The sequence below is a fragment of the Monodelphis domestica genome, chromosome 8 (genome assembly GCF_027887165.1).
Source record: "Monodelphis domestica isolate mMonDom1 chromosome 8, mMonDom1.pri, whole genome shotgun sequence".
NCBI lineage: Eukaryota > Metazoa > Chordata > Mammalia > Didelphimorphia > Didelphidae > Monodelphis > Monodelphis domestica.
Window position 1 is genome coordinate 163,337,989 of NC_077234.1, and position 22,313 is coordinate 163,360,301.

Genomic DNA, 22,313 nt, shown 5'->3' on the forward strand with positions numbered 1-22,313 from the left:
AGATAGCTAAATCCAATCTTCACATAAGTACTTGTTGAATGAATATATGAATGGAGGGGAAGCCCAGGAATTTTTGGGAAATATGTTGTGGATAATTAGGCTAAAAAGAAATTTTAAAATAGGAATACTATACTCAACAGAAAAGTAGTTAATCTCTAGAATATACTATTAAGCAAAATTTAAGGATAATTGAATCTCAAGATCCATTTACCTCTGAATTCTATATTTCCTAATAACACATTTGTGATTCTGTTAAATAGTAGTTGACTTACCTTGCAGGTAGCATCCTGGAAACTAAAGGGACCGACTTTCCATAATGTGTACTAATTCTAGCAAAAAAAAAATTATAAATGGTGATAATTATAATGAAATGATTAAAAGAAAAAGAATGTGCTCTTCTGATGTAGTTTCTTTTCTTTTCTTTTTTTTCCCCCTCCTAGATATTATAGGCTATTTTAAACATGGGTGAAATAGAGCAAAAGCCAACCCCAGGATCACGGTTAGGAGCTCCTGAGAATGCTGGGATCAGTACATTGGAGCATGGACAGAAGTTGCCCACAGCACCACCAGGAAAACTTATTTCCATTAAAATTCAGATGCTGGATGATACCCAGGAAGCATTTGAAGTTCCAGTAAGTTGCTGACAAATATGTCAACTCCAATATATACTTTTTTGTGCAATAGTGTTGGTAGTGGTGCTGATAATGGAATACTAGGTTGGTGAGAAGGATATGATCTGGGATGAGTGGGCAAGATTTCTGCATTTTACATATGTGTGCAGTGACAGGGCTGCTTGTTCTGACCCATTTCTGAAATGTTTTATGCAAGTCTGAGATTGCATACTGTTAGAAGGCAAAGAGTAGCTATCTTCTTTTATCTTTGAGGACATAATAATGTGCTACACAAATTTTGACTGCTACTTTAATTTGATAAATTTGCTTACACAAAATATAAGAGAATATTTCAGGACCTAGAGAAGACATAGAAATAACTAGAGGAGATGGGGAAGAAAAAGAAGAGAGATCAGAAGTATTTTAAGACACTTAGTAAAGAAAAATTTTTTGTCTAAAATATAGGAAAGAAAGTAGTTTATAGATGTATTCTATGTTTCTTTGTCAATTACTGTTATTTCTGTTGACTGAGAGCAATCCATTGCTTAGAATGTTGTTATAATTTGAATGATCATATTTGTACCAAAAAAAAACACATAAAGAGGCAAAAGAACTCTAAGAAGAGTTTTGTATAAAACTACCTTTTTAATGTACAGTGTAGAAAGCCTTGGTAAGTTTCTTATTTTCTATTGTGAAATGAAAATCTGTCAAGGACATGGGAACTTCCAAGTGTGATGAATAAAGCTATGTTAATCTATTGAAACTTTAGGATATATTTCAGGAAATTACCTAGTATGATTAGACATTTGAGAACATTAGTTTTCTGTAGGGTTTCTTTTTTAAAGGTGAAGAGAAGGTGTTACTATTAGTTTCAAGACAGGTTTATTATTAAGATATTTAATTTTGATATTTCCTATTCATGAAGATGTGCTGGACTTAGTGACTGTTATTGCTAAACAAAATTCTATACCAATAAACCATGTTAAATGGAGTTTTGTGAATTCAGTTTATAGCATTTATCAAATGCTGCTGTGTGTGATAAGTGCAGTAAGCAAGCACTGGACTGTTTTCTCCTGCAGCTCTGAATCAAAACTAGGTAGAATGGCTTGCCACTCTACGAAATTGTGAGCTTAGAAGATAGATATTCTGGGAGAGTGTGCAATAGTTACAGAATGTTAACAGCTTTTTAAAGGTGACTTATTCATTGACAGTTTCCTTGTATCTTCAAATAACTAGTTTAATTACTGAGTGAGGGACTTTGGAGCGTGATGGAGATGTGTGTGTGTGTGTGTGTGTGTGTGTGTGTATGTGTGTGTGTGTGTGATTTTCAATAAGAGACTATCTCTAGAAAATATATATATTTTTTACTTTAAGAATATCTGATACCTTTTATTTTTATGGCACAATCACCCCCCTTCCCCCCAATTGTTTTCTGTCTCTCTTTTTAAAAAAAAGGCAGGTGTCTGACTATCTCAGCAGCATTTGGAAATATGTTTCATAGGGTTTGTAAGTTTCTAAAGAAGAAAATGTCATTAATGAAACACTTAAAATGATTTACTGTGGTTTCATTTTTCTCTATATGTGTGTTCATATGTGTATACACATATAACTGGATAGAAGTAGAATTTTTTTTCCTCACTCATGATTTTATTCCTCACCAGAAAGCTGATCATCAAGTAATTTTTCTTTTTGGAGTTCACAGCAACTCATAGAGACCATTCACTAAAGCTCTGTGTTTTGCATCAATGGAAGGAGTAATCACAGGAATGAAATCATGTGCCACTTAAAGCATTATGATCTTATCATGGAGGAAAGATTGTATATGTGTTGTCTTAGAAAACAAGCATACTAACCTCCTAGGGCATGCAAAAATATAGGAACCTCCTGTAGGGTTTGAATAGAGAGAATGGAAAAGAAAGGAAGGATATGAGTGAGTTTATTCCACTCTCATCATTTCATTGTTTTACTCTTTTCAGTCTTTATGTTTTTCCCACCTTAATATATAAAAACAGTTTAGACAAATGCATATATTGTTAGCTTTAGAATAAGTGTAACTTCAGTTGTTGGTATATATTTAAACATATTTCTATATTTGTAGTCTATACATTTATACCTCTGAATATATACATTACAAGGAATTTGTTTTAATTTTGTCTATTTGAATAGATTTTATATTTATGATTAATATTTATTTTATATTCATATTTATATTTGATACATTATTTTTAGATTTTTATTTTTAAATGTTGTCTTTCTAGCAATTCTAGTACTCTTGTTATGATGTTTTGCCACAATCTGCTTAGTTTTTCTCCATATTCCTCATGTACATTGTTTCTGGTTTTTCTTCACATGAAAACTCAGTCGTTTTTTTGTTTTACAAAATCCCTATCTTTTCCAACTAATGTACTCATACTTGTTATACTTTTTCTTTCTAGCTTATGAGCCCCTTTGTGATGGAGATTATATTTTTTACTTTCATTGTTTTCCATTATACTTAGTAGAAAATACAATTTTTAGAGCTAGAATGAATTTAGAGACTATTTAAAGCCTTTTCTTTCTAACTGAGGGTACAAGTCCTGATAATTCATTCAGAGCTAGTTAGCTGTGGAAGTAGGAATGGGGCCTAGGTTTTCTGATGCAGTTAGTATTCCTTTCACAAATTATACTACTGACACTTCACAGCATAATGTGTACAGTAGTTACTTGATAAATATTTGCTGGATGTATAAATTTCTCTAAACATTTTGAGTTTGTTTTGTTTCTGTATATGTTCTAAATTTTGGATGTGGGGGGAAAGGAAAGCACAATAACATTTTTTTTTCTTGTGTATAACTCTAAATAAATAAATGATGCTGCTGCAAATAAGAATAAGCTTTAAAGCAAGACCCCAATAGGAGACTTAGTGGAATAGACACAGTGGATTGAGAGCTGACTCCCATGGTAGGTTCAAGCTTTCCCCTGACACCACTGATCCTGGGTAGATTTCTTAAACTCTCAGTGCTCTAGGACAGTAGCATCAAACTGAAATAGAAAGTGATGATGGGGGATTCACTAAACCATAGATAAGGATCTCTGTGGGTTGTATATTTACTTTGAAAACAACATAGTAACAATAACAATGCTCTGTTGTCATTTTGTTTATTTTGTGAAATATTTCCTAATTACATTTTATTCAGGTTCCAGGCTTCAGTCCAGAATGGTGGGGGCCGTGGGACATATGTTTGACACTTCTTCTCTAAGGCTACTCTCTGAAAAAGTGACAAGCTACATGAACAAAATAGATTCTTCACGAGGGAGCTTTTGTCAGGCATGTCCTTCTCTTTGTAGGGTTTTCTTGGCAGAGATACTGCAGTGGTTTGCCATGTCCTTCTCCAGCTCATTTTAGAGATGAGGAAACTGAAGTAAGCAGGGTTATGTGACCTATCTAGGGTCACATAGTTAGGAAGTATCAGAGGCCAAATTTGAACTCATGTCTTCCTGACTCCAGGTCTAACATTCTTTCTACTGTGTTACCCAACTTGCCCATCAGGTGTACCAGAGGGAGCCTTCTATACCAATGAAATCACAGGGTCAATCTCTATCTCTGTTCATTCTAAGTACATATTATTTATTTTAGATTGTAATCATCCTAATTATCATGATTTGATTATAGTTTTCAGATAGAGCAAATAAGATGAAAGTAATGGGCTTTAATAGAGGAATTTTTAAAAATCATAGATTTAGAGTGAGAAACCTTGGAGATTTGCTCTTATTTTAAATTTGGGACCCAGAGAAGTTAACTTTCTCAAGCTCACATGGATAACATATGGCAGAGACAAAATTCAAACCCAGGACTTCTAATTTCAAATCCAGTCCTCTTTCCCTTATATCATGTTGTATCACAGGATGATATTTCTTACACAGTGTACTTTTTTCATAGGATTTCTGTTTCCTGTATTCTTTCTTTTATCCTTTCTTCCCCTTTAAAAAAATTGGTTAGAATTTTCTTCCTCAGAGTATTGTTTTCTCTTCTTTTACTTTATAAAAGGAAAAAGGAAAAAAATAGAGAAAAAGAAAAGGCAGTCAACAGTGTATCTATGGAATATATATATATATATATATATATATATATATATATATATATATATATATATATATATATATATATAGACATTTCCCTTTTAAGGAATGGAGCATTGAGGTCATAGAACAGCTGTAAAACGTCAAGTCTGACCACAGTGAGCTAGTTGCTCACTGACTTGGAGGACTATAAAACAGTATGCAACTTTGCTAGCAACAAAAAAAATTATGAGGTCTCTAAACATTTTAAATCTTTGTTTTTAAAAGTTTATTATTAATCCATTAGGCTAATAATAACTTTCCAATTATTTAGCTAATTTAGGTATTATACTTGTGTTTTCTTTTTTGAGTCACAAGCCTTCAGTGAATGAATTCTTAAACTTTCTCTCTCCCTCCCAGATGAACTGGGGCATGTTGCCAGGATTATTTGCAATTTTCCTTTGGGAAAGTTCTGTGGACTATGTCTTTTTCCCCTGGGGATATGATTTCCTGGGCCTTTCATGAGTGTTTTTATTTTAAAGTGACTGTGCAGCCACAGCAGTCATGTTGATAGAAATTCTTTGAATATTTTTCCAGCACTGAATATCATATACTCCTGTGACTGACATTGATCATTATTTATACCCACTTTGCTCAAGATTGATAACCCTTCAAGGGGCACACGCAGAATGACATACTTTTTCTTCCCAGAGACAGGTCTACGCCCACCATTTGTTGCTTACTTAAGCTTGGGCAACTTTACCAGCTTGTCAGTTTTCTTGTCAACAGTGAGAAGAAAAAAAAAGATGATATTCAGAAAAAAATCTTTTGTCAACAGTTGTTTATCTTTACCTGAATAATGGTGTATAAACAAGTTTTGTCCTATTGTTTATCCATGTTCAAATTGTATTAAATTATTCCTGTTGCCTCTAGAGCTCAAATATGACTTCCTGCAGTGATTGGTTTCCTTTTTTCTTAGCAGAAGTGAGAGACTTAGAAGGTAGTGATAGGAAAATTCTACCCTAAAATTTTTTTGAGTATAATCAGAATTTGTATTCTCCTACCTCTCCCAGAGACATACTGCCAGATTCTTCTCCAAAAATTATTTGTTATTTGAGCAGATCATTTTGACTCTACATAATTGGAGGAATGATTTACTTGGTTTGTTGGTTATATTCTTGTCTTTTTATCTGTGGCAACTACCTAGTATCTAGTACCATTGTACCTGGTACATAGCAGTTCCTAAATAAATAAACAAATCAGTGCTAACTCAGGAAGAACAAGGAGAAAAGAAGGTAGAGTAAAATTCATCAGTCTATTTTTACCAATTCTTCCTATTGACTCTGAGTAACCTACTGTGATTGTTGAAAGGAGGAGTAAAAAGATTTCAAGCTAAGGCAAGGTCTCCCTTGTCTCCCTTGAGACCTTGAATAATCATAGAAATGGGTAATAGCCAAACAACTAATGCCTACTAAGATGAAATTGTACTACTGATTCTAATGATATGAATAATTGGCTTTTACATAGTGCTTTAAAGCTGGAAAAAAAATTAAATTATTTTATTTGATCCTTATAATAGCAACTCCATAAATTGGGTGTCATAGATATTATTTCCCCCATTTTACAGATGAGGAAACTAAGGCTTAGAGAGATTAGATCCTTTATTCAGGGTTGTCATGCAGCTAGTAAGTGTCAGAGAAAAGAGTTGAATGGAGGTTTTCCAGAATCATAGCCCATGCCTGACATTCAAGTGGACAGTTGTCAGTCAGGCAAGAAGAAAGAACACTCTAAGCATACACCAAAGTAGGTATAAACATCAAAAATAATTTGGCAGAGAGTCAGCTGCAGAAACAGGAAACATAGTAAGTAGACCAAGTAAGCATCTATCGTTTTGAGAGTGTTCTATGTTCAGAGTGAGAGGACTGAGGCACCCTGAATCTCATAGATTGTGAGGATGCTGCTACAAATGAGGAATAGAGCTCATGTGAAATATTATCTCCCCAAAGCATCACTGTCATCATCTAATTCTCTTGCTCAGAAATCTTTAATTAAAATTCTCAGAGTCTATAGGATATAATCAAAACTTCCTTTCTCAGCATCTGAGACCTTCCAAAATCTAGTCACAACTTGTCTTTTCATTATTCTTACCTAGTAATTTCTTGTATGAATTTAGGCTCCAACCAGATTAATCCACTGTTCTCTACCTCTGTGTTTCTATATTGATGTCAATTTCTGTGTTTCTATTTACATCTTTCCTCCTATCAGGAATGCTTCTCCATCCTTCCAAATCTTACCAATCTTTCAAGGCCTTCTCAAATCTATTTTCCTTTAAGGAGACTTCTATGACTATTCTAGCTAGTCATATTTCTTCTTTGGACCTTTGACTCTAATATATATATATATATATATGTATATTTCTATACATATACACACACACATACATTACTCATTTGCTTTTTCATTATGGAATCTAATAACTACTGTGTGATCAATATACAATATCCTCTCAGAGTCTCCAATTTTCTTTTTTTATAATAAAGATTTTTTATTTTACCAATTACTTGTAATAACAAATTTCCACATAAGTTTTCTGAAGTTATATGATCCAAATTATCTCCCTCCTCTCTCCACCTTCAGGAACTGCAAGCAATTTGATCTGGGCTCTCTGCATGTATTATCATGCAAAAGAAATTTCCATATTGATAATTTAAAAAAATTTTAACTTTATTTCATAAAATTTAGAACATTATGCCTTGGTTACTATAATCACATTATTTCCCTCCCTTCCCTCCACCCATCCTTCCCCTAGCCAACCTGTAATTCCACTGGGTATTACTTGTATCCTTGATCAGAACCTATTTCCATGTTGTTGGCATTTGCATTAGGATGTTCATTTAGAGTCTACATCCCCAATCATATCCCCTTGACCCAAGTATTCAAGCAGTTGTTTTTCTTCTGTGTTTCTACTCCCACAGTTTTTTCTCTGAGTGTCAATAGTGTTCTCTTCTCATAGATCCCTCCTAGTTGTTCAGGATCACTGCATGTCCATTACATTCGATTGTACTACAGTGAATCAGGCTCTATGTAAAATGTTCTCCTGGTTCTGCTCCTCTCACTCTGCATCAGTTCCTGGAGGTTGTTCCAGTTCCCATGGAATTCCTCCACTTTATTATTCCTTTGAGCACAATAGTATTCCATCACATATACCACAATTTGTTCAGCCATTCCCCAATTGGAGGGCATCCCCATAATTTCCAATTTTTTGCCACCACAAATAGCGCAGCTATGAATATTCTTGTACAAGTCTTTTTCCTTATTATCTCTTTGGAGTACCAACCCAGCAGTGCTATGGCTGGGTTAAAGGGGAGATAGTCTTATGCCCTTTGGGCATAGTTCCAAATTACACTCCAGAATGGTTGGATCAATTCACAACTTCACCATCATGCATTAATGTCCCTACTTTGCCACATCCCCTCCAGCATTCATTACTTTCCTTTGCTGTCATATTAGCCAATCTGCTAGCTGTGAGGTGATACCTCAGAGTTGTTTTGATTTGCATCTCTCTGATTATAAGAGATTTAGAACACTTTTTCATGTACCTATTAATAGTTTTGATTTCTTTAACTGAATATTTGCTTATTCATGTCCCTTGCCCATTTATCAATTGGAGAATGGCTTGATTTTTTTGTACAACTGGTTTAGCTCTTTATAAATTTGAGTAATTAGACCTTTGTCAGAGGTTTTTGTATGAAGATTGTTTCCCAAATTGTTTCTTCCCTTCTAATTTTGGTTGCATTGGTTTTGCCTGTATAAAAACTTTTTAATTTGATATAATCAAAATTATTTATTTTACATTTTGTGATTTTTTTTCTAACTCTTGCTTGGTTTTAAAATCTTTCCTTTCCCAAATATCTGACAAGTATACTATTCTGTGTTCACCTAATTTACTTATAGTTTACTTCTTTATATTCAGGTCATTCACCCATCATATTGATCATTTTTGTAAGAGAATAATCATATAAAACCAAAACCCCAAATAAACTAAATCACATGCTTTGATCTGCATTCTGTGATTCTCTGATTTTCTGTTGTAAAATGAAAAAGTTGTCTAGGTGACTTATAGAGCACTCTCAAAATCTATATTGTGTCTTTTGCTATTTCTTATATTTATCTTTTTATGTGTGTCTATATATTTTTTCTCCTTAGATAGATTAAAAGGTGCTGTAAGGCAGGGACCCAATTTTTATGCTCATTTTGTATTCCCTTAAAAATCAAGCACAGAACTGAATATGTAATTACTATTGGGTGACTGTTGATGATTAAAAATAATATTTGGTTCATCTGTGAGGTGACATTATTGACTTCTATCAGAATATGTGACCTGATTTGCCTTTTTATTTATTTATTTATTTTTGGTGGTACCTGTAGAGGCTTGCTTAGATAGAATATCTTGAATTCAGATTTAGTGATAATGATGAAATAAAAATGGACAGAAATCAACTATTTCCAATATAGCCATATTTCCATCACTGCAAATAAAGCAAAGATGGTAGAAAACAAGGAAATAAGCTGACAAAAAACAAGGCATCTGCATTTTACCAAAAATCACAGGAACATATGTTCTGTTGAAATGTACTCTGTAGCACAATTTGGTGTGAAAGAAATTGACTAGGTTTTATCTCTGAAATTTAAATAGAATCTCTTTAGAATGACTACCTCAAGAAGCTCTTATTAATTCCTTTTTTAACCTTAGCAAATAAAAGTCATTTAAATTAGTTCATTGTTTCTGAGACATATTAGTAAGAATACTTGTTGTATTCTATTGCTGTGTGATCCTGAGCAAAACACTTAATCTGTTTACCTCAGGTTCCTCAAATGTAAAATGGGGATAATAATAGCATCTATTTTCCAGGAGTGTTGAAAGGATCAAATGAGATAATATTTGTAAAGTACTGATAATAGTATCTGGCACAAAGTGAGTGCCATATAGATACTATCTATTGTTATTAATTATTATTATTGTTAATATTTGGACATAAAACATTGCTTCTTTCTACCTCTGCTTTTCTCCAGTATTACTATAAAGTTGAGGTTCTAAAATTACTATGTGATTTAATTGCTGCTTATAAAACATAGACATAGTCTTAAAGGTCAAGGAATTGATAACAGAATCTTAATGTTGAGCTATTTGTTTTTAGAAATATATTTTTATAAATAACTTTTGTTTTTACATTATCTACATTTTTCCAGTATCCTCCTCTGCCTTACTTCTGGTAGGCCCTCAATGGTGGCCCCAGATCAAATTGAATTGAATTCAGGGCAGGGTATTATTTAGGACTAATACCCACTAATTTGGTGGGGTTCTTAATTAGCAAAATACATTTTTTTCTGGTTTACTAAGATTTGTTTGTAACCTTTTTAAAAATTCTGAATGATTTTACTTTGGGTACATATCAATAAGTTTCTGAAATAGGAAATTGTTTTTTCCCTCTGTGGTTTGTTCATTTTTTGTTTTACTTAGTATTGAAGCTGTAACTTGCTTTAAAAACAAAAACATTTATGTTTATTTCTACTCCTTAAAAAAATATGGCTTCTACTTTCATGTCTCTCTTAGGCAAGATATACATACACAGAGGACCTTTTGACTTTTAACAAATTTACTTGTAGGCATTAGTAATTTTTAGTCATTTCTTAATTGTTTATTTGCCTGCTTTACCTGCCAGTATCAATAAAAAGAAAAATGAAATATATTTTGGGTCAGGAGTATATTCAGTTTTCTTGTCTATTTTTATGTCTAGAGGGTTAAAATAAAACTAATACAGTACATTTTAAAATATCATAGGACATTAAAAAAAATCCAACCTTATCTTCCATTTGAAAATAAATACTGTGTATTGATTGGTTCCAAGGTAGAAGATTGATAAGGGTTAGGCAATCAATAGTGGTCAAATAAATATCCAGGAACTGTCTGAGGACATATTTGAACCCAGGACCTCCCACATATTGGCCTGGCTTTCAGTCTACTGAGCCATTTAGCTTCCCAATAAGGACTAAGCAATTGGGGTTAAGCAACTTGCCCAGGGTTACACAGCTAGGAAATGTCTGGGGCCATAATTGAACCCAGGTTCTTTTCACTCCAGGCCTCATGCTCTATCCACTGAGCCATCTAACTGTTCCCTATGTAGAACATTTAAAAACAGTTATTTTAATCTTCCTTTTTTCTTTTCTTTAAAAGTGGATTTACATATTTGAACCTGAAGAATTTGCTCAATGGAAATGTTTGAATATGCCATTTAATCCTTCTGTGGTTTTGTACAAGTTATTTCATCTCTGGGGCTCAGGCTCCTCATCTGTTAAATAAGATTGCTGGAAGAGGTAACTTCCAGGTTCCTTTATACCTCTGAAACTATGATCCTATGATAATATTCTTAGATGGCTCCTTGACATTTAGTTTAGACATTTTGTGATCAAAGCAGATTGTCCAAAAGTTCTAAAAATAGTTTATCTTACAGTTTGATAATAATTATTACTCTTATTATAAAATCTATTATTAAAAAAGAGAGAAACATCCTAGAGGTACTAGATCCAGGGAGAATTTTGGAGACAATTTTTCTTCTGACTGTATGACATTAGGTAAGTCCATTCCTCATACCTTCCAGGCAACTCTGTGAATAAATTTCAAGTCAGTTGCAAATTTCCCTTCTTAGAAAGAATTTCCTCACCTGCCTCTTACCATACTAAGTACCCCTCCCCCCAAAAGAAAAAAAATATGTAAAATATTTGCATTCAAAGTGAAGTATAAATCATTTTAGGACTATTTGCCATTTTGGATATGTCACATTTTTATTTTCCTTTGTTAATATAAATTATTTTGTTGGGACTTAACCATTAATGAAAATGGAAACCCTATTCAATAAAAAATTTCTTCTCTTAAAAATGCATTTAGAAGATCAAGAATAAGTCCTTAAAGCTGAATGAGCTTGAATAAATCTCCTAAGCTCCATACCTCATTTTCATCATTTGCACAATGAAAGATGGGCTCTGCATATGTGATCATTAAGGTGTCTTTCAGTTTTGTTGTACTTTACCTATGACTACAAGTATGCTTCATAAACAATGGAACTGGAAAAAAAAGTTAACACAGCATTAGTCTTACTCATGAACATTGTTTTAAGGGCTTTGCTTCTCTTGTTGGTATTATTAAATTGACTACTTTAATAACATTAAGAAATGTCTTTATTGACAGAAACAATTCATACATTTGTAAATTAGCCTTAAAGCCATACTGTAAAGATTCTACAAAGAGTATAAACAAGAAAGTAGCTGAAACACAAAAATTAAGATAAATTGACTAAAGTATTTGCATCCTTTTTCATTTTTTTCTGAGTATATTTACTGCAGCAGTGCCAATTTGAATCTTGATTCTCTGCATTCAACTGCTTATAAGTCATGACTGTAACAAGGTTTCAATTTGAACATTTTTTCCCTAACAAGCCCTTGAAAGGAAGACATCAGTAAACCCTTCTTTGTCAACTAATCTCCTTACACACTTGCCTTTGAGCAAACACATTAAGTCCATTTGGTCATATGGTGCTTAAGTGGGCATTTGTCTATATATCTGCGGTTGCATTTGCTACCAAATGGCACACAATTGGTGTCTTCTAATGAAGCTCTGAACTAGCAAGTTTGGAGCCTCTTTGTAGGCTGCTTAGGAACAACCACAACTTTTTCCTATAATAATATAATATAATTTAGTGATATGCTTTTAACATCACAAAAAGTGATTTTCCCATTAATTTACAATAAAACATAAATTCCAACTTGAGCCTCATGAAGGATTCTTTTAACACTAGTTTTTATGTACTATACTTTAAAATGCTTCACTTTCTCAATGGAAAAAAATGGCAGAGTGAATTTTTCCTTTTATGGTAATGGTTATTTAAAGAGAATAATGGGGAAAGGAAAGGGGGACTGACTTGGGTAACAATTACACAGTCATTAAAGCATATAAAAAAGAACAATTACTGCAAATAGTCTATTTTAACATAATTAAAAAATTTTTTTTATTATTATTATTTTAAACCCTTACCTTCTGTCTTGGAACCAATGTGTATTGGTTCCACGGCAGAAGAGTGGTAAGGGCTAAGCAATAGGGGTTAAGTGACTTGCCCAGGGTCACACAGCTGGGAAGTGTCTGAGGCCAAATTTGAACCCAGGACCTCCCATCTCTAGGCATGGCTCTCAGTCCACTGAGCTACCCAACTGCCTCCATCTTTCCTATATTTTAGAACACTAAATAGCAGCTGTCATTGAAGATGGCAGTGGTATATGGCTGAATTATTTTTAAAAGTTAGGAAATTTATAAAAAATGAATGCATTAGCCATTGTGATTCTTAGTTTTTATTGCTCTTTTTGCTTTTCTACTGTTTGAATTCAATTAAGCAATGGTTTAGTGAGTCGGACTAGAACAATAGAGATTTTTTAAAAAAAGGAATGTAAGCCTAATATTCAGTACACCCTAACATATAAATTCCCTGGTGGAAGGACTACCTATTTGACAAGAACTACTATGGTAACAGAAAGCAATTCAAAAGAAATTAACTTTAGACTAGCATCTTATACCATATATTGCAATAAGTTCCAAATGAGCGTCAAAATTGCAATCATTTAAAGAAGAAATTAGAGATGAATGAAAGGAGCTACCTTTCATAAGTATGACTATGAGGAAAATTCTTAAGCAGAAAAGGGATTGAGTTGATCATAAGAAAATTTATCTTTGACTATATAAATGAAAAAAAAACTTTTTTAAATGAATAACAAACTGGGGGGAATCTTCATTTCACATATCTTTAATAAAAAATCTGATATCCAAAGTACATAGGGAATTCTCTCTGTCTGTCTGTCTCTTTCTCACACACACACACACACATACACACACACACAATATCCAGATCTCTTCTCCAATAGCCAAGTGCTAAAAAAATATGAACAAATGTTTTCAAAAAGTAATTGAAAGCTCTCAATAGCCATGTGAAAAGTTGCCGGGTCTTTAATAACAAGATAAATGCAAATTAAAAGAAGTCTGAAGTTTTATCTCAAATCCAGAACATTCTCAAAATACAATAAAAAACAACAATAATCAATGCTTGAGTGGCTGTGAGAAGTGGGGCACACTGATACACTGCTAATAGAACTGTGAATTTGTTCAAAAGCACTAGAAAACAATTTGGAATTATCATAAGAAAGGTCCCCCGACTGTTGAGTATTTCTGTTGAGTCTCTACCTCCTGGAGGTCAAAGACAGAAAGGCATATCCCATATACATTAAAATATTAGTAGCATTACTTTATATGGTAGTTAAGAGGATCCAAAACCTGGAAAGGAAATTTGCACAATGGGAAGTATACCAAATTTAGAGCGATAAGATCTGAGTTTAAGGCTTAGTTCTGACATTTACTATCTGTGTGGGAAAATCACAACCTCTTTGTGTCCCTATTTCATCTATAAAATGAGGAAGTGAACCAGATGCCTGTAAAGTTGTTATGTGTGTGTGCGTGTGTGTGTGCACATGTGCATATACATGTACAAATGAGAGATGATCTGGATTGATGTTCATTCTGTTTTATTTTTCTTTGTTATAAATTCAATTAAGAAAACTAGGAGAGTTTTACATAAATTACGTTATGTAATGAATGCAGTAACCAAAAATGAAAAGGCTACTTAATGAAAACTCGGTAATTGTAATGACCTGTCTTGGCTTAGAAGAACTAGGAGACTATGAGTGTAGAAAATTGCTTGACTGGTCAGATAGTTATTGTGTTGGCTGATTTTGCTTTTTTACAGAGTGACTCATGTAAGAGCAAGAAATTTCTTTTAAATGTTAAAATATGATTATATCATAATTCTAGGAATCCCAAAGGGAAAGCCATCAGATGCAAACTGGAAGACTGTAATAATTTAAGAATGTAATACATTTTATTAGTAGACATTAAAATTAAATTATTAAGGGATCTCAGCAAATACTAAATAAAGATTTCAGTAGTTTGTATGGCAATATATTGCACATTTCAATGATAAAACCTACATATATATATTTTATTTTTAAAATCACATTTAAACTTAATTTTATTAGTTTTGAAAAATACTAAGAAAAGTTATTAGAAATGCTACATTATAAATTCGCTTTCATTGGATGGCTTCCCCCCCTTTTATTGCCTCCTTTTCAACAGTTATTTTAACAGTTCATTGCATATAGTTAGATTTTATTGTGATGACTGAAGTTTCTTTATGCCTGATGTCTGATTAAGTGATAGGGAAAACGATTCGAATTCAGCTGATATATTAAGTTTTGTTATATCCCCTTTGGGCCCATTAAAAAGAAGACAATTATTTTAAAGCTAGATAAGAGAATAATTTCCAATTTGTAACACTGGCCTTTGTGAAATTCCATTAAAAACACATAAATTTTATGAGATTTTCTATTTTTCTTTCCTTCCTAACACCTCTTATCCCCTGGGGGCCAGTTTTTTTTTTTTTAATGAAAGAGGTTTCTAAAATACTAATTGGTTGACTAATTCCCCTAAGATGACCTTCTACAGGCTGGTTTCTCCCCCTTTCTCTTTGCCTTTTTACTTTCTTTTTTACACTACTAAATGGAACATGGAACAGATATCTTTGGAAAATAACGTTCTTATTTTGTTAACAAAACTGGTTCAGCACTGGCCAAAATGCTGCCAGCTTTCCTCCGTTGTCCTGCCAACCTGTGCCCTATTTCAGGGAGTGCTTTTATGTGGGCAAAGGGGTAGCACAGCTTCCATCTTTATTCCTAGGTTCTAGCTTGTTGCTTAAATTGTTAACAAAGGAAGTCAGTGAATTTTGGTTTTGATAATTATTGATGGGAACACAAGGAACTAAGAGGAAAGAAGCTCTTTTCAAAACTAGCCACTGAACCCATATGAACCTTCAGATAGTTGTTGCTTTTTAGTGAATTAAATGAATTTTGGCAAGACTTAGATATGTGACCTCAAGGTAGAAATGTCACATTTTACTTTACTAAGCCTAGTAATGATCTAATTTGCCATTTGTTGATATTCATGCCACGATTGACCTTGTTTTCTTCTCCTAGAGCTTCATCTTCTCATGGAAAGATTTTGGGGAAAAAAGATTTATTTTATTTAATGTTGGGATTCTGAACACCCACATTACCAGGCACATACATGCTTCCCTTTTCCCTTTGAAAAAGCAACATAAAATGGCATATTTCTCTGGGAAATAGAACAGAGCTTGGCATAGCCCAGTTAGTATATTGTAAAAGGGCAAATTGGATGGGAACAGGGCAGCCAAAAAAAAAAAGTCAATGTTTAGCTAAGTTATAGTGAGTATCTTTATTATTGAATTCACTTGAGTTATAGAAAAGAGCATGGAGTACCCAACTGTTTAGAGTCTCTTTTCTTCCCTTTCATTCATCCTTTGTTACTAGCTTTAGTTAATGGTGTTGCTTTCTGAGAGTCACTTTGTACTTCCTTTTAACAATACCATATTGAATGACCTAATAGTTATGGATCTTATTCTAGCAAACAGACATTCCTTTCTCTCTAGTCAGGGTTGAAAAGACTAAGCCTTCAGTATAAATTCAGGACCCTCCCTGTCTTTAGGAGGTGACAGTAAAGTACATTGTAAACCAGACCCAGCAATAACCAAATCCTTTTGGTCAACTTCCAATTCATCGAAAAGTAGTCTGGCTATTTGTTTTCTTTGTATTATATTAAAGTTACATATTTCCCCTTAACTTATATTTTCTGATTTGAAGGAACTTCCAAGTAAATGTGCTCACCATCCAGTCACTTAGGTGGCCTTGTTGCAGCTTTATTATAAGTTACAAAGGTGAACATTTTCTCAGATTTCTTCTTGGACAACTTTATGTTGCCTTTGTATTATTAATTTTCTTTAAATTAATATGTACTTCAGGAATGCACCTCCTACTCATAAGTGGTGAAGATCAGTTTATTGCATACTGAAATTTGTTTACTTCAGGATTATATATCATTTTATAAAGACACATTTTCCCTGGAATGATAAAAGTAATAAATGTTTAGTAGCTTTCTATGAACCCTAGTATTTTCCATAGGAAAAGATGAAGCAAACATTGCTATCTTTAAATAGTAATTCCTTTAAAAATTTGGCAAAAACTTCTTTAAGAAAATAAAATAAGAAGTACAGTTATTTAGTATGCACCTACTGTATTTAAACATTGTTTTAAAGTCACAACTAGTGATGTATGATATTCTTGGCAAAAACCTGCTAAGAGATGATTGGTAAGATCCTCCAATTAATTCCTAGCCAGTGGTAAATTTGTTTTCCTTCCTCCAAAATCTGCCTACGTTTTAGGCTCTCTTACAAAGGATTCATTTAATAATGAAAATGAAGTAACACAAAAAGAGTATTTGTGCTAGGGTATTGTGGATTGGGGCCAATTATTTCTAGCATGCAATTTTAAATGATTTTTGTACTAGCAGTATAGCACATGAAAGAACCTGCCCCGCTTTAAGTAGTTGACTCCAGCTATTTTTCTATAAGTCCATATAGACAGCAGAGCTCTATGAACCTTTCAAGCATTATTAGTTATTATAATAACAACTCTCTTTGAGCCCTAAAACATATATAGTTCTATCAGTGACAGACACTTGAGGTGGGGATGAACAGAGTGAGCATCATAGCCCTGAGTGATCAAAGCATAAGAGAAATTTAATAGTTATAAGGTGTAGGGTAGCTTTGAAATTACTACCAAAGCTTCCAGATTTTCATTTTCCTTTGTCCCTTTCATTGCCTTCCCAAAGAAAAATGGAAGCTGGTGGGGAAGTTAAGAGAGAATGAGCATATCTATATATCTATATGTTTATATAGATATCTATCTATCTATCAAGTATTATGCCTCAGGCACTGTGCTCAGCACATAAGAAATATCACAATTGATCCTCTTAACAATCCTGAGAAGTCCTCTTACTAACCCTTTTTATAGTTGAGGAAACAGAGACAAACAGTTTAAGTGACTTGCCCTGGGTCAGTCAGCTAGTGTCTGAGGCCAAATGTGAACTCAAATATTCATGACTCCAAGGCTAGAACTCCACTGTACCACCTAGCTACTAGTGTTCAAAGAGACTAAATTTATGAATCTTGGGTTAAAGTGTGAGAGAATTCTTTAGTGGGAAAGCATGATTTTAAATAAACAATGACTCATACAACTTACATTTTATATAGTACTTTAAGTTTTTCAAAGCATTTCCCACATTATTCTTTGCGAGATCACCTGTTTCAGTCTAATTCAGCAAACATTTTTAAAAGTTCTTTGTGCAGAACAATGTGCTAAGGAACTATGTATGAGACAGTGTTTAAGTAAGTCAGTCCCCTTCCCTTTTTCTAGAATTTACAGTCTAAAAGAGGGCTAGGATATGCACACATATGCATGAACTGCTCTTAATGAGTTAAAATGACCTGGTGTTGATGAATTCTGAGCAGACTGATAAAGTTATAATGCAGGGTCAAGTGTAGTGGACTTGGAATTGTATAATTAAGAGTTTTTCTCCCCAGGACTCTCAATCCCAGCTTCCCCTAGTTTTAGCTTTGTCACTTAATATGTCACCATGGACAATCCTTTTCACATTTCTTCCTTATCTGTAGACTGAAGTACTTAGACAAAATGACCTCTTTGGTTCCTTCTGTTTCTCTGATTCTATGAACTTGCAAATGTGAGTGCTAGAAATTCCACCAGTGATCTCCAATTAATCTTGGAAAATGGCCGAAGTGTTGCAAAATTAGGAATTGGCAGATGCTCTCTCTCTGTGTCTCTCTCTGTCTCTCTGTCTCTCTCTCTGTCTCTCTGTCCCTCTGTCTCTCTCTCTCTTTCTCTCTCTCTCTCTCTCAAAGGAAATAAGGTGAATTCTTCAAGCTATCAGCTAGTAACTAATTGGAATTCCTGTCAGAATTCTGGAATGAATTTTATTAAAATAGTGTGGTACAGGCAGTTATTGGAATATAAACTTAATGCAAGTAGGAATCATTTCATTCTTTGTATTTGTATCACCAGTAGCTAGCACAGTATAGAGCTTAACAAATACTTGGTGGATGGATTGGTTTATGAGTCCTCAGGTAATGATTTTTATTAATTGTATAATTTGCAATTATAAATCTATTTTCTATCCTTGTCAGTGATTGTTTCTTCTCTGATACCCATCAGTAGTAATTGAAACTACCCCCCAAAAGGCATGTCCCAGGGACGGAGGAAGTAGACAGAGACAACCTGCCATTAAATTATAAGAAATGTCTATTTATATTTGACAAATATTTATTATATGCATTTTATGTTCAGAGCCCTGAGCTAGGTGCTAGTTGAGATAATATGAGGAATGGAAGAAAAAATGGGAGGTACCTGAGAATTTTAATGTAACAAATTAAGTAATTAAAAAAAAGATAAAATGATGTTGGCATTCTGTAGCTTACACTACAACATGAGGCTATCACACACTGGGTGTCTATTGAACCTTAAAACTGCAGTAAGACTTTTGGATCAAGCTCTCTGTGCAAATAAGTATTATACAAAATAAAATATGGATACATAAAAAGATTACAAATGAATTAGGTGTTATATAAGATCTTGAAAAAAATATTATTGACTGAGGACTTGAGCCTTAAAGGGTCAGTAGAATTTCAACAAACTGAGGTAAAGGAAGGTCCAATATTTGCAATTTCTATATTAGTTAACAAGTGGATGATGATATCAAGTTTGACTGTGTAGATTCAGTGGGTAGACTTTTCCCCAAGAATGAATATTTGGGAACATCATTCATGACACATTTTATAGTAACAAAATTGTTTTATTAACAAAATAAATATTAGCTGAAATAAGTACAAATGATGGATTAACAAATAAAATCTTATTTAAGGCAAAATTCAATAAAAAGCAAACTTTGAAGATATACAAGCATATAAATTAATGGACAGCTGTCATGAACTCATTTGTTAAGAATTACTTCTTAAATCAATCTTGATTTAGAGATTACTAAACCACATCTTCACTTTCATATCCAGGAAAATTTTCATTATCTTTTAGTTTAAATTTCCTGTGGTTATTGAAAACTCCCAGGCTTCCTCCCTACTGGGATAGCTTTTTAAAGTACTAATGGCATTTTCTTAAGGTACCTGTGTTAATTAAGATCTATTGACGGCATGACATCCTTATGCTTTTGCTCAACTCTTTTATTTTTTTTTTTAAATAAAGCCCTTACCTTCTGTCTCAGGATCAATACTGTGTATTGGTTCAAGGCAAAATAGTGGTAAGGGCTAGGCAATGGGGGTCAAGTGACTTGCCCAGGGTCACAGAGCTGGGAAGTATCTGAGGCCAGACTTGAACTTAGGACCTCCCATCTGTAGGCTGGCTCTCAATCCACTGAGCTACCCAACTCCCTCCCTTTTGCTTAACTCTTGTTAAAATCTCATTCTCTTAAAGATTGCCTTGTTCATTCTAGGAAAAGATTCTTATTTAAGAGATCCTGTTTCATGAACTTACCATATTTCTTGAAATTTTCTTTTCTAGGCTAGAAGCACAAAAAATGTGGAGAAAAGAGATTATTCTATGTCTCTCCATTTTCATAAAGTCAGCATCTAATCTCATGTTTTTTTAATATGAAAAAGTTACCATAGCAACTAGATTGCTAACTTGCTTAAGTCATTCACTCATCTTCTCTTATTTATCAATATTTAAATACCATTAAATCAATATATTCTAAGACTTCTAGTTATTGTTTTTTTTCAACAACCTCTCCCTATTTTAAAGGAAACACAGTTTTTTCTATGAATATTTTAAACTTATTTCAATTGGCATGGCAGTTTAAAGAGTAGTTTTCATTCACTCTACTAGTTTGAGAGCAATTTTCTTGAAAATTTCAAGTGTGGATAATATAAGTAAAATTTTTTTTGCAGATCTCAAAGATAATAGGACTTCAGAAGAAAAGAATGGGAAAAAAGTCTTCAAGACAGTTTTCCTTCCCAATTAGGGTTAGAGAGTAAAGGAGTATTTGAGGATGCCTTTTGGAGATGAAGTAATTATGTGGAGTTCTGTAACCCTGAGCTGTCCTTGTCCTGGAAGACAGGGTCTGCAGAGAATAAACCATCCATTGAGGAAGAGAATTATTTACTTAGCCTGGCCCCTGAAGTCCCTGAGATAGCTTCAATTACAGAGTCCAATAATTGCATGAATTTGCCAAATGGAAAAAGGTAATCTAGGAGGAATGTAATATCCCTAACATGATATCCTCCATTATTGAGAAGTCTAGATAAGTGTTTTGGATGGCTATAGAGGAGTTTGGCTGAGGCAGAGGTCTGGGCAAGTTGTTGATTAGGGTCTTGGGGTTCCCTTGATGTAGAAGAGTCCTGCATGCAAAGTCATACCTGCAGGTGGTGGGGAATTGGCAGTAAACAATACAGATTTTCAATGAAGTGATTTAATGTTCAAGGATAAGACGCAGTAAACAGATGAATGCAAGCATGAGTTTTTCTCTTTCTAAGGAATGGATTGGTTCCAGAACTTGGAGTAGGGCTAAGTTAATGGGTAGGAAGCTAAGAAGCTTCAATCATGGTGAATATGATGATATGACATCTTTGTGCTTTTGCTCAATTCTTATTAGAATCTTATCATCCTCAAAGATAACAACCTTGTTCATTTCAGGAGAAGTTTCCTATTTTAAAAAGTCCTAATTAATGAATATGGCATTTTTTAAGTTAAAAAAAAAAAACCCTTACCTTCTGCCTTAGAATCAATACTATGTTCCAAGACAGAAGAGTGGTAAGGAAGATGGGGGTTAAGTGACTTGCCCAGCTGGGAAGTGTCTGAGGTCAGATTTAGGCTCTAGGCCTGACTCTCAATCCACTGAACTACCCCACTGCCCCCAACATACCATATTTCTTGAAAAAATTTTTGAAGGTCAGAAGCACAAAAATATGGAGATAATAGATTATTCTTTGTCTCTTCCTCCATTTTCACACATTTTTTTTGGGAATAAATAGGTAAAATTTTGTTGGTTTTTAAAGCAGCTAGGGAATTCTGGCTGAAGGATAGAGTCAATTGAGTAAACCTGGGATTTTTCTTTTTAAGACATTTCAGAATAACTTTTCTCTCCAGGAACTCTCCAGGGTCCTAGAAGACCTTTGATTTGCTCTGACCCACCAAACTAAGATGCTCTGCCTCTCTTAATTGAGTTACTTACTGCTTCCCTTAGATTTGAACCTTATTGTTCTGACTTAAAGTATCTTTGGGACCCATGTTGATTAACCTTGGTTAGTTTATTCATAATTCATATAAGTGAGCTTCATTTGCTGCCTACCCCAGCAGTGTCCCCGATAGACCATTTATTTCTGCAAATAGGTTCCTAACAGAAGGAAGGAAGGAAGGTTGACTCTTACATTTTAATATAATATTTTATTTGACATACCTGTAATATAAAAAGTTAACAAAGTTTAATTTCAGAAAACAGTATAAAATCTCAACACAGATGTGTAAAGTGTAATCTACTGGATTTCTGGCTCTTTTACAAGAAATTAAGATGTTAACATAGTACTGACAGAAAGTACCCATAGTTTAATTTTGGTTTATACCACTTTTAAGAATGAAGCT

The 22,313-nt window shown here is 33.6% G+C and overlaps 1 protein-coding gene across 2 annotated transcripts in view; it reads left to right on the top strand.

The window, feature by feature from the left end:
• Positions 1 to 22,313, top strand: part of FARP1 (FERM, ARH/RhoGEF and pleckstrin domain protein 1) — a 338,024-nt gene that overhangs the window by 55,950 nt on the left and 259,761 nt on the right. For both annotated transcript variants that reach the window (XM_007501371.3, XM_007501372.3), the window contains exon 2: positions 441 to 632. In XM_007501371.3, coding sequence (XP_007501433.2) covers positions 462 to 632 — 171 coding nt within the window. In that variant the 5' untranslated portion in view covers positions 441 to 461. The remainder of the gene's footprint in view (positions 1 to 440; positions 633 to 22,313) is intronic.